This window comes from Eurosta solidaginis, chromosome 2, assembly GCF_040869045.1.
Source record: "Eurosta solidaginis isolate ZX-2024a chromosome 2, ASM4086904v1, whole genome shotgun sequence".
In the NCBI taxonomy this organism is placed as follows: domain Eukaryota; kingdom Metazoa; phylum Arthropoda; class Insecta; order Diptera; family Tephritidae; genus Eurosta; species Eurosta solidaginis.
In genome coordinates, this window is record NC_090320.1 from 281,041,030 (window position 1) to 281,053,995 (window position 12,966).

The following is a 12,966-nucleotide window of genomic DNA, read 5'->3' on the forward strand; positions in this document are numbered from 1 at the left end:
AGATGAGAATCGTTATGATCGATCCTATTTTCGATACGTTGTCGACCACAAGGATATCATACGAGCTATTACGAATTTAGCGAATGGTCTTCTATTGTACAAACAGGATGTGGATGATTTTTTGACGGTGCGTAAGAAAATTGAGCAAATAAGTTTTGTTTACTATTACATAATTTCATTATATTACGCAGGAAACTTTTAACAAGTACAAATATTTGTGGAGCGAAAATCGTGAGCAGATTATACAAGATTTCGTCGATACAAATCCTTTAACAGTGGATATCCGCGATAAATTTATTTATTATGATAACATCACGCAAGATCTGAAAGAAATGAAGATGGAAAAGGTCATTGGTCCCATTGAAATACGTATGGGTATGTATAATGTTTAAAGGCGGGAAAGTTTCGTACCTCTCAAATTTCTCATAAACAGAAAAAGCGGTTGCGAAGTATGTAGATGAATCCAAAAAATGGAAAGTCTTACTGGGTCAGTTGTTGAGCGCTCAATACAAGAAGCAACTAGACGAAATGGTCGACTTTATTACCGAAATGGAGCTTATACTTAGTAAACCTATAAACGATTTAGACGACGTACGACAAGCAATGAATTGCCTGGAAAAGATACGTGATAATTTTATAACGTAAGTTTCTTAAGTTTTAAGCCCAACATTTTCCATTCTAACAATTTCTCATATCATGGTAAGAAAATAGCTACACTCATACCTAGCAGTGGTGGCCTAGCATTCTGCTATATGGTCCATACCGCAGACACCACAGGGACAGTGTAAAAGGCTAGTGGAAGAGAAAGACCGCAAAGGGCGGTTGGTCAAAGGCTTGGATGCAAGCAAAGCAATTTGCATATAGCGAACAGGGACAGTGCCCCTAAATATGTTGATGCAATACCGAGCAATGTTCTTGATATTACATTGAGCTCTGAACGTTGAGCCAAGACATGATTGAAGAGTCCTTTATAGGTCATTCTTCTCTCAACATGCGTATATCAGCTTCAACATACTCCTAAAAAGGGTGGAGAAAGGAGGAATCTTTAGAAACCCTAGGTCAACGGACTGGACCAAATTCCAGAAACATGTAGAAACAAAACTGGGACAACCCAAAGTTGTCACTATAAAAGAATTGGAGGAATCCAATTATTTTCCATTAAAGACGTGAAACAGCGCGGTTGAGAAAAGTTCTAGCTAAAGGGAACATTGTTTTGGGGACCTATAAAGGAAGAGAAAGAGGAATAGTGACTCAGTAGTGAATAGACCCTTGAAGCGCTTTTCAACGCACATTTCCCATCAGAAGATGATGCAGAAGAGCCAGCAGACAACACTTACACTTCGATCATGGAGCAGGTAGTGCCGGGCATGGTGATTGATACCAAAATCGCCGCCCCCGGATGGTATATTCCCTCCCATGCTACAAATATCGAGTAGGAATGATCGTCGAATGGCGTAAAAATATATTGAACGCTGGATATCCATGCATAAAACTGAATCATGTACCCAACTCTTGGAGAACTGCTTGTATCGTTTTCCTACCAAAGGCGAGGAGGATTAGTGTACATATGTACGTATCCCAAAGACTACAGAACCTTTAGCTCAACCTCATTTCTGCTCAAAACCTTTGTGGGGCTGATAGACGTGTACACAATGTCCAACATGGATATAATACTGTTCACCACAACACAACATGTCGGTACACACGGCACTGCATAGGGTGGTTGTAAAGATAGAGAAAGCCTTGGAATATAAGCACACCTTGGGAGTCTTCTAAGATATTGTCGGGGCTTTCAACAATGTCTCTAAACAGGTAATCATTGAAGTACAACCAGGTGGATCCGGTGCATGCTTAATTGCAGGAAGATTACTTCGCAGTGGGTGCTGTATAACGCCATAAAATCGACGGGCAGTAACACTCCGTAGGGCGGGGTATTATCACCACTGCTGTGGACGCTGACTACTAACCAACTGTTCAGGTGATTCAATGTGGGATCCGTCAAAATATAGTTAGCTCTTCGATGAATCTAATGTAGGGTTGAGCGCCAATACGAACATCGGTATGGTCTTGTTTACTAAGTGGGGTAAAAGTCTAGTTGAGGGTCAAATGCTAATACGCTACCAAAAGTATCGAGAGAGGTGTCAAAAGACGCGTATTGACCTCGACAACGATAATCCGAAGGCGGAAAAGAAAATTGTTTATCTCTGTCCGGAGATATTTGCAGTTGAAGTTGGCGATTTTCAAGTGGTTGTTGTAATGTTGTTGTACCCACAAAAAAAATTGTGAACATAAGTGTTTTGCGCGGATAGAGTTTTGGTCTCCAAACCGGTGTTGGGCCCACCCAGGGTAATTTTTTATAAGCGCGGCCCAAGGCCGCCAACGCAGAAAGGTATTCTGCACAATTTTTCGGTTTTTCTTTAATATCTTTTGATCGAGTTAAAATTTGTATTTTCCTCCTTGGGATTATTAATACTGATGTCAAGACGCGTCGTTTGACACCTCTCGATATTTTTGGTAGCGTATTAGCAATCGACCCCTCAACTAGACTTTTATTCTAAGAGGCATAAGGTCCCAAGTTGGACTAGACCTAAGCTAGGAGGGGTGACCTTTCAGGAGAAACCTCGTGGAAGCTCAACGTGGAGGAGAGAGTGAAGAAGGCATCGAAGGCACTTAATGGATGTAAAAGAATGCTGGGGTGTACGTGGTGTCTATCGCCCTCTGTCTCTCATTGGATATTTACATGGAGTCCTTGTTTGGTCAACAGCCACACAAAAAATTAAAGCGGGTATGCAGGCTATCAATACCTTGCATAACATGAACTCTGAAAACAACCCCGACGGCTGCACTCTATGCCACGGATGAGATAGCTTAACAGGACGCATCTCTCGAAGCTTGTACAGTATACACCCTAATCAGATTGCGCGAGAGTTGCAGGCGCGGGGCTGTAAAGTGTCGATGATCATGTGCAGAACTTATAACCGTAGATTTACACAGTTATCACTGAAAAGAGGCTTATTATGGGATTCGGACTGCCTTCTGGCGCGCCTGCTTTTAAATAAGGCCTTGTAAGTGATAGCAGACGTAGGAAGTGCATGTTTGAGGAGGAAACGATCGAGCCCGTTTTGAGCTCGTGCCCTGCGCTCGCCAGGCTAAGACTACAGCTTTTAGAAGCTAGTACCATAAGTCCTATAAAGCTTCTGCTAGAGGGCGGAGTTATTTTATAACATGGGCCCTAGTTTCAGATAGTGGTTTTCAGTTCGGTCGTTGAGCAAACTTCTGCTAACACTAACAGTCTATGTGAGATCCTCACAGACCGGCCAATTCAACCTAACCTAATTTACAATTTCTCATCCTTAGCATGGACATGAACCTCAGCTTGATAACGGATACTTATGCGCTATTCGCTCAGTATAATATATTTGTGCCACAAGACGATTACGATAAAGTGGATAGCTTACAATTGGCATTCAACAAAATGTTGGATAATGTAAGTCCCAAGATTCCATACAGTTTTCCTCACTAGACAAACACATTTTTTCAAACCTCCTTACAGGCCAAGAAAACATCACAACGCATTTCGGATATGGAAGGCCCGCTGTTGCGCGAGTTGAACGAGGGCATTGCGCAATTTGTTAAAGAGTTCGAACAATTCAATATCAATTTCGAAGCGAATGGGCCTATGGTTGAGGGTATTTCGGCTAAAGAAGCAAGTGATCGTGTATTCCTGTTTCAGGGTCAATTTGACGAGTTGTGGCGTAAATATGAAATGTATAATAGTGGTGAAAAATTATTTGGTTTGCCAATCACTGATTATCCATTGCTGCATCAACGTAAACGTGAATTTAATTATTTGAATCGTTTGTACTCCTTGTACATACAAGTATTGAAAACCATCGCCGATTACTATGAGATGCCGTGGGCTGAGGTGGATATTGAAAAGATCAGTGCGGAGTTGGCTGACTTCCAAGTCAGGTATGTGTAGTTGAAATGCAAGGCTAAGTTAGGTTAAGTTGATTAGCCGCTTTTCATTTATGGGACAGCTCGCCTGAACCCATTTTTGCTGCGTTTGGTTACAACCACATCTACCCATCTACCGATGACACTGGCTGGATATCGAGAGAAAAGTTCTCTGGAAGGTTTATGGTTCTGTCGCGTCCGTGACGTCGACGGCGAGTATCGAAGGAGGTATAATGATGAGCTGTATGAATTTTACGCAGATATGAAGATAAAGGCTTCGCTGGCGGGGCATTAAAAGCAGAGGAAGAGGAAAGTCTCCACCGAATTGGAAGAGGCAAGTGAGGGAAACCTTGATTTACATTGGTGCTCTAAATTGGCGTCATTTAGAGCGAAACAGGGATAGCTGTCGTAACCTCTTTCGCAACGGCCAAAGTCACCCACTTCGTATGGACACTCTAAGACATTCCCACAAAGATGAACTTTAGTAAATTCTAATATCGTCGCCGAGCACTTGGAGTAAACGAACTGACAAAGAAAGAGCTGACACACCTGGCAAGAGGTGGTGTTAGCACAGCGTTTGCTTAGGTTACTCGAAGCTCAACAGCTCACAGTAGCGGAGCTTAGCGCTTTGATAACCGCCTGATTATATGAGTAAATGTTAAATTCCCTAACAGAGCAGATAAAATGTCATCTGTCGCATTACTAATAGCTCCGACCTTCGCCTGGGAGATGCAGCAGTGATTGGGCTGCCTGAATTTCTGGTTGACACTGAGTTTCGAAGCCTTCCCAACTCTGTCCTCCATATTAAGCTTCAACGGAAGCTTGCTATCGAGAATCATCCCTAATACTTAACCCTATCATACAACACCAGAGATATTCCTCCAATTGAAGGTGCTTTAAATTCAAGAACCTACCTCTTCCTAAACAGCTCACTTTTGGATGGGTTGACAGCTAGTATGAATAATTTGGACTATTTGACATTCCGAAACCATTGTAAACCCTGAAATGGTTTGCAGACCATTAGCACAAGACACCATTAAAGTGAGTTTTTAGAAAAGAAAACAACTGGTATGGAGCCGGGAACATTTGGTCTCAACAGCTTTACACGCTACTGCCGATTTAAAAGCCTTTGCTGTATCGGTTCTGCGTATTCTTGATTGGGAAACTATTCTAAAAGTGACACTATTCGATTTATGAGGGTGCTTGTTTGTGAAAAGCTGATCGTAATCTTAACACATCTCTAACCATATCTCACACCTCTCAATCTCTATATATTCTCTTATCTCCTCAATCTTCTTTCAATCAAGATGTCGTAAGCTACCCAAAGGCATGCAAACATGGCCCGCATTTATTGATCTAAAAACTAAAATTGACGATTTTAATGAAACGTGCCCACTACTGGAGTTAATGACCAACAAAGCAATGAAAGAGCGTCATTGGGTACGTCTCAATGCTCTTCTTAAAACTGATTTCGATCCAACAAGCGCCAAGTTCACGCTTGGTAAACTACTTGAAGCACCCATCCTCAAGTACAAGGATGATGTAGAGGATATTTGTGTGGGCGCCAGTAAAGAATTGGATATTGAAGCAAAACTGAAACAAGTTATAGCGGATTGGTCAACGGTCAATTTGCAATTAGGTCAATTCAAGAGTCGTGGTGAGCTCGTATTAAAAGGACAAGAAACATTGGATATTATTGCTGCATTAGAGGATAGTTTAATGGTGATGAACTCATTGGCCTCGAATCGTTATAATGCGCCATTCAAAAAGGACATCCAATTATGGCTTTCGAAATTGGTGAATACTGGCGAGATCCTAGAGAAATGGTTGATGACACAAAATTTATGGATTTATTTGGAAGCGGTATTTGTTGGTGGCGATATTTCGAAACAATTACCATTGGAAGCAAAACGTTTTACTAATATCGATAAGAATTATGTGCGAATAATGTATAGAGCACGTGAGATTCCGAATGCTGTAGAATGTTGCACGGGTGATGATACATTGGCGACAAGTCTAACATGGTTGTTGGATCAATTGGAGACTTGTCAGAAGTCGTTGACTGGTAAGTTTATGGAAGGATTGAAAATTATAAGCTTTTATATGATCGGCCGCCGTGGTGTGGTGATAGCGTGTTCAGCCTACCACACCGAAGATTCTGGGTTCGCGTCACGGGCAAAGCAACATTAAAATTTTAGAAACAAGTTTTTTCAATCTGAAGATATTTAAATAAATAAAAATGCCGTTCAGAGTCGATGTAAAAATTTATAAAATGATTAAAAAAAAAATTTTTAGTTAAACGGTTTTCTTGAAAACAATACTTACATGAAGTAATAATAACACTAAAAGCTAGAAAATAATTAGGTAGGTCCTAGGTACTAGTCATCACACTCCTCATCAATCTAGGGAGTTGATGAGACAATTAAATAAAAGCGTTAGACGCGTCAAATTTCTATTGATAGTCATATATAAGACCAACTGAACCTTAATAAGGTTATGCTACGCCTCACATTTTTAGAAATTTCACGCGCCCAATGCGTTTATTTAATTGTCTGATCAACTTTTTTAATCATTTTATTTTCAAGTTTAAGTCTTTATTTAATTGCCTATTATTTCTCATTTTATTTAGTTCATTTAGTGACTCTTTATTACACGGACTTTTTCCTGACAATTTGTTACAATCTCAGTCCTCAATACATAATTCTTCCAAACAGTTTACTCGACTCTGCGCCACGTATGCTTCTACCTCCTCGAACTACAAAATATTCTGATGTCACTTCTGCAGGACTGTATGTAATATTTGTTCCAAATATGAGCCAAATCGGCCCAAAAATAAAATTTTTTTAATATCTCGATCCTTGCGCCACCTAGCAGCGATTTTTTCATAGGTCGCTTTCTATTCTTGTATGTATTATGTGTTCCAAATATGGACCGAATCGGCCCAAAAATAAAATTTTTTTAATATCTCGATCCTTGCGCCACCTAACGGCGATCTTTTTCATAGGTCGCTTTCTATTCTTGTATGTATTATGTGTTCCAAATATGAGCCAAATCGGAACACAAATAACGATTTTTGTGAATATCGATCCTTGCGCCACCTAGCGGCGATTTTTTCTTATTATTGCATTGTCATCTGGTTCTGAACTATATTCCACGTTTCAAGCTTGTAGCTTATCTTAGCTTAAATTTCAATTCCAAAATTCGTGCCGGCCGGCCGTCCACCGTGTCAAGTCAAGCTAAATAAAACCATTTAAAAAACAAATACCTGTTATTTCAATAGATTTCACTGGTAGTGTCATTTCGACTATAAACTCTGTTAATTTAACAGTTTGCACTGGTAATTTTAAAAGAACAGAAATCCCTTTTATATCGACAGTTTTGATTGGTATTCCTAGAGCGACAGTAATAATTGTTAATTTAACAAAACTATGGGTAAAGTATAATGAAACAACTTTTTTTGTTTATTTGACTACTAAAACGGTCAACTACGAATCAACGATTTGTGCGCAGTTGATTCAACATCTTGTTGCGATGGATAAAAATTGACAGAAATTTCGGTTGAATTGACCCGTATTTCGTTTGATTTTACTAGTCTTTTTCTTTCAGTGAAGTTTTTTCAAACAGAAGATATTTAAATAAAAAAAATAAATAAATAAATAAAAATGCCGATGTAAAAATTAAAAAGGAGCACGACGCAAATTGGAGGAAAAGCTCGGTCTAAAACTTCTTCGGAGGTTATCGTATTTTGCATTTATTTATTTTATTTTTTGTTCTCTCTTTTAGGTTACTTGGAATCGAAACGTTTGCTCTTTCCACGTTTCTTCTTTATCTCTGATCCAGTGCTACTTGAAATACTCGGACAAGCTTCAGATCCGACCACGATACAACCACATTTACTTAGCATATTTGATGCCATAGCAACGGTAAGATTTCTTGTCCGCATTATCTTACATGAGTAGATTTGTATTGCTCTCATAATTTCTACCGCAGGTTGACTTTCAAGAGAAAACGAACGATGTTATGATCGCTATGAATTCAATGAACAATGAGAAAGTTCCTTTCGAAACTCCAGTTCAATGTAGCGGCAGCGTAGAGTTATGGCTCGGCAAGCTATTAAAAGAGATGCAAGATACAATGCGTACTATATTGGCCAGTATGGCACAAAGTTTAAACGATCCTGAATTCATTTTTGTAGAAGAATTCCCATCATATTGCGGTCAAGCTGGTCTTTTGGGTGTACAGTTGCTTTGGACGCGCGACTCAGAGTATGCGTTACGTAAATGTCGCACCGATCGTCTTATAATGAAACGAACAAATGCGAAATTTCTGAATTTACTCAATTACTTTATTGATTTGACTGTGAAGGATTTAACAAAGTTAGATCGTATACGCTTCGAGACCATGGTGACCATACATGTACATCAAAGGTAATTTATTGTTCGCGCTCAATGGGATTGGTATAAGAAGTAGCGCGCTTGAATTTCATGCATTGAGTTCGGGATAGTGTAAGAGCCTGTGTGGGGTATTTTGAATCAAATGCTCGTAAGCATAAAAGCTGGGAAAAAATCAGCGGACCATTAGACAACCTTTAAGGGGGATTTGCATAGACGCGTTGATAATGTTGCTTTGTCACATAGAAATTAGCTAAAGAACGGGCAACCCATGAGAATAGTGCAGACCGTAGCTAAGCAGAATGTATTGTCGAAGTTGCACGGTGACAGTATTACAACATACAACAAACAAACATACATAAATATGTAAAACTGAGCCCGAGTTTACAAACCTTCTCATTCGCAACGAAGAAGAACATTAAAAAAACACATCTACATGGCACACAAATTAATATAGAGACAAAATGTCTCAGTTGTGTTGTTAGTGTAGAAATGAGAAAAACTGAATTAAGCATGAAAACAAATACCAGCAGGATAGCCTAGTGGTTAAGGCACCTGCAGTTTCACCATGTAATTCACGGTTCGAATCCCGGTGAAACCTTTGATAACATTACAAAATTGCCTGATGATGATTACGTTGGCGGTTTTCGAAATGGTTCCATCGCAATATGCCAGTAAATGTTTCTTTATTTTCAGTTTCCATTAAAAAACATAATAATTGAAATTCAATTATTATAAGCCGGTGTTAAGCTCATGAATTCTTAAATATAAGTATAAACTGAACACACCATTAAACAAACTTACAACATTAGTTTGGATCAAAGTACTCATAATACATATGTTATATATTTGTAGGTCTCTATATTGTAACGAATTTTGGGAAATTCCGCTTATTTCAAATCTTCTGCTAACGTTCGAATCGCTGTTGAATAAATCTCTCCAATATTCAGTATTGCAAACTGGACTTTATTTAGCTTACTTTGGAGTAGTACAATTATACTTCAATATCACGTACTTCACAATAGCGTGTGTTAATCAAACTGATTGGTTATTACTCATCTTGCGCTGCTTTTATACTCCCTGTTGACTAGTCCGCATATTTTTCCAAAGGTCTAGACGTTCCACCTTTTAGAACTCTGGTATCTCCTGCTTGGTAATTAGTTATATGCGTTTGTATGTGTGAGTAAGAACTTCGGTTGATGATTACATGTGTGTGTGAAATATCTCTTCACTTCGAGCTGCTGGTTATGTGTGTGCATGTACTTCTCGTCGCCTTCCATGTATGTGTGTAAATGATGATTGAAGTGTTCATGTATACAAGTGTGGCTTGCTTTAATGTTTTGGTTGTTGCGTGATTATTTACTAACAGCCTAGTGATGTCAACATTCGCCACAATATTTATGCGGTGCGGTAATATATGACCGACCATTAAATTTCCAAAACTTTTAGTATGTGAGGCCACTAGCAAATCGAAAAGTTGGTTGAAGCTTTTTCTCTTCACTGATGCGGCTTCCAAGGATACACTCAGGGGTTCAACTAGACAACCCTTTGATTGGAGAAACACTTAAATTGACAAACCCGCGGTGAGCTATTGTTCCTATCTTTAGAAACTGTACAACGAAAGTAAATATTAGAAGTGGGATTCTAGTCTTGGATTTCAGAAGACGACCAGACATTAGGGTTGGACTTTATTAAGGCGTTGTGATATGAGTTATAGGGTATGGAAGTCAAAGCGATTAGAGATCGTGTGTAAAGTATCGAATGCTCTTACTGTCAGGGAATTTAATATTTACTCGGATAGCTCAGCTGCAATTAAGGAGCTGAGTGGTGCGATAAAATGCAGTCTGCAAATGATTGATCTGCGAGGATTGTGGGATTTCAGCGAATTTTATCGGACAAATTAAATTGCACCTCTAACATTCTTGATTATAATGAATTTTTGTCCCACGGACGTTCTAATATATTTACCCACATTTCAGAGATATTTTCGACGACCTCTGCACAATGCGCGTCAGATCCGCCGGAGACTTTGAGTGGCAAAAGCAAGCACGCTTCTACTACCATGAGGACAACGATGACATACTAGTCGGTATTACGGATGTAAATTTCATATATCAAAATGAATATTTGGGTGTGACAGAACGTTTGGCTATTACGCCATTGACGGATCGTTGTTATATTACCTTGGCGCAAGCTATAGGTAAGTGCCTACAATTCTGATTTTTCATTTGGATTATACTAATTTCTTCAAAAAAAGGCATGTCAATGGGTGGCGCTCCGGCTGGACCTGCTGGCACTGGCAAAACTGAAACTACAAAAGATATGGGACGTGCTTTGGGCAAATTGGTTGTGGTATTCAATTGTTCGGATCAAATGGATTTCCGTGGCTTAGGACGTATTTACAAAGGCTTAGCACAGTCTGGCTCCTGGGGCTGCTTTGACGAATTCAACCGCATCGAGTTGCCCGTCTTATCGGTAGCAGCGCAACAAATCTATATTGTTCTAACTGCACGTAAGGAGAAACGTACCTGGTTTCTTTTTAGTGATGGTGATACCGTGACACTTAATCCTGAATTTGGTCTCTTTATTACAATGAATCCCGGTTATGCGGGACGTCAAGAGTTGCCTGAGAATTTGAAAATTATGTTTCGTTCAGTGGCTATGATGGTACCAGATCGCGCTATTATTATACGTGTTAAGTTGGCCAGTTGTGGTTTTAAGGAAAATGTTGTGCTATCAAGGAAATTTTTCACGCTGTACAAACTTTGCGAAGAACAATTATCCAAGCAAGTGCACTACGATTTTGGTTTACGTAATATATTGTCAGTTTTACGTACACTGGGTGCACAAAAACGCGCCAATCCTAACGATACAGAAGAGACTATTGTGATGCGCGTGCTACGTGACATGAACGTCTCCAAGTTGATTGATGAAGATGAAGGTCTTTTCATATCCTTAATTGATGATATGTTTCCTGGTATTAAGTTGACGACTGCCTCGTATAAAGATCTACAGCGCGCAATTGTAAAAGTTGCTGACGAACTGGGCTATGTGAATAATCCTGAATGGAATTTAAAGGTGGTGCAATTGTATGAAACTTCTTTGGTGCGTCACGGTTTGATGTTGATGGGACCGACAGGGTCTGGTAAGACAAGTTGCACAAATGCTATGTTGAGATGTTTTACCGAAATGGGACAACCACACAAAGAGATGCGTATGAATCCTAAGGTAAGTGAAGATAGGAAGAATGCGAACATTGAATTCACTAAATTCTGCAACTTTCCACTTTCTCAGGCTATAACAGCACCGCAAATGTTTGGTCGTCTCGATGTGGCTACCAATGATTGGACTGATGGCATATTCTCTACGCTATGGCGTCGTACGTTAAAAATTCCGAAACATCAAAATTGCTGGATCGTTCTGGATGGGCCTGTAGATGCTGTCTGGATTGAAAATTTGAATTCGGTCTTGGACGATAACAAAACATTGACCTTAGCTAATGGTGATCGTATAAAAATGGCGGATAATTCGAAACTGGTCTTCGAACCAGACAATGTAGATAATGCGTCGCCGGCTACGGTTAGTCGTGTTGGTATGACATTTATGAGTTCGTCGGTATTAAAATGGACCGTTTATATGGAAGGTGCGTAATAATTGTTACTACAAACCCGTGTCATAATATTTACGTGGTGTGTATACTCATGTAGACGTACAGATTAAGGCTAAGAATCGGTATAATGTAACTGTCATCTGTCACGCGAATAGGATGCGTTAGGTCTATAGCGTCATTCGGTTAGGAGGTTTGGTACTTATTTAGACCATACTACAACCGATTGTGGTCGGTGAATGCTTGACATCGATTGTTAGCACCGATTGACTTTACAGTAAACATCATTAAGGCTAGGACATTACGTCCTCCTACCACGTGGATCTCTTGATCCCATCACATACGAAATGAGTCTGGCCATCAGACTGGAATTCGGCTGGACAGATGTCTCCTAGTAAACAGGTGGGCAAGCAAGTTCTTGGCGCAATTCCCATTTTGGTAGGTGTCTAGATCCTTCTCGCAATCAGGCTCACAAGTTAATACCTGACCATTCCAAAACCTCGGTGGTGGCTTTTTTCCGTTACAACATCAACCGGAACGGGGTCGAAGGTGTCTTTACGTGTTGTTGTTGTAGCGATAAGGTTGCTCCCCGAAGGCTTTGGGGAGTATTATCGATGTGATGGTCCTTTGCCGGATACAGATCCGGTACGCTCCGGTAACACAGCACCATTAAGGTGCTAGCCCGACCATCTTGGGAACGATTTACATATATGGCCACATTAAACCTTCAGGCCATCCTTCCCTCCCCATGAAACTTGTGGTCGCCAGAGCCTCGTCTGTTAGTGAAACAAGATTCGCCCCGGATAGGTGAGGTTGACAATTGGGTTTGGAGAAGCTGTATATTGCGCTGGCAACCTGAAGGGTTGCGCTACACATCCCCTTGAATCTGGTATTTTAGTCACCTCTTACGACAGGCATACCTACCGCGGGTATATTCTGGCCCCTAGCCCGCTGGGGGAGTGTCTTTACCTATCTATGTACAGTTCTGGTTTAAGTTGAAACCTGCTCGGG

General features: G+C 40.1%; 1 protein-coding gene across 1 annotated transcript in view; it reads left to right on the forward strand.

Moving 5' to 3' along the window:
• The window catches only part of kl-3 (dynein heavy chain 8, axonemal kl-3), a 78,136-nt gene that overhangs the window by 21,058 nt on the left and 44,112 nt on the right, over window positions 1–12,966 (forward strand). The window contains exons 9-19 of the mRNA XM_067768210.1: window positions 3–127; window positions 192–375; window positions 434–641; window positions 3,358–3,487; window positions 3,554–3,972; window positions 5,265–6,022; window positions 7,741–7,880; window positions 7,948–8,384; window positions 10,328–10,548; window positions 10,606–11,576; window positions 11,643–11,991. Of these exons, the coding sequence (XP_067624311.1) occupies window positions 3–127; window positions 192–375; window positions 434–641; window positions 3,358–3,487; window positions 3,554–3,972; window positions 5,265–6,022; window positions 7,741–7,880; window positions 7,948–8,384; window positions 10,328–10,548; window positions 10,606–11,576; window positions 11,643–11,991 (3,942 nt within the window). The remainder of the gene's footprint in view (window positions 1–2; window positions 128–191; window positions 376–433; window positions 642–3,357; window positions 3,488–3,553; window positions 3,973–5,264; window positions 6,023–7,740; window positions 7,881–7,947; window positions 8,385–10,327; window positions 10,549–10,605; window positions 11,577–11,642; window positions 11,992–12,966) is intronic.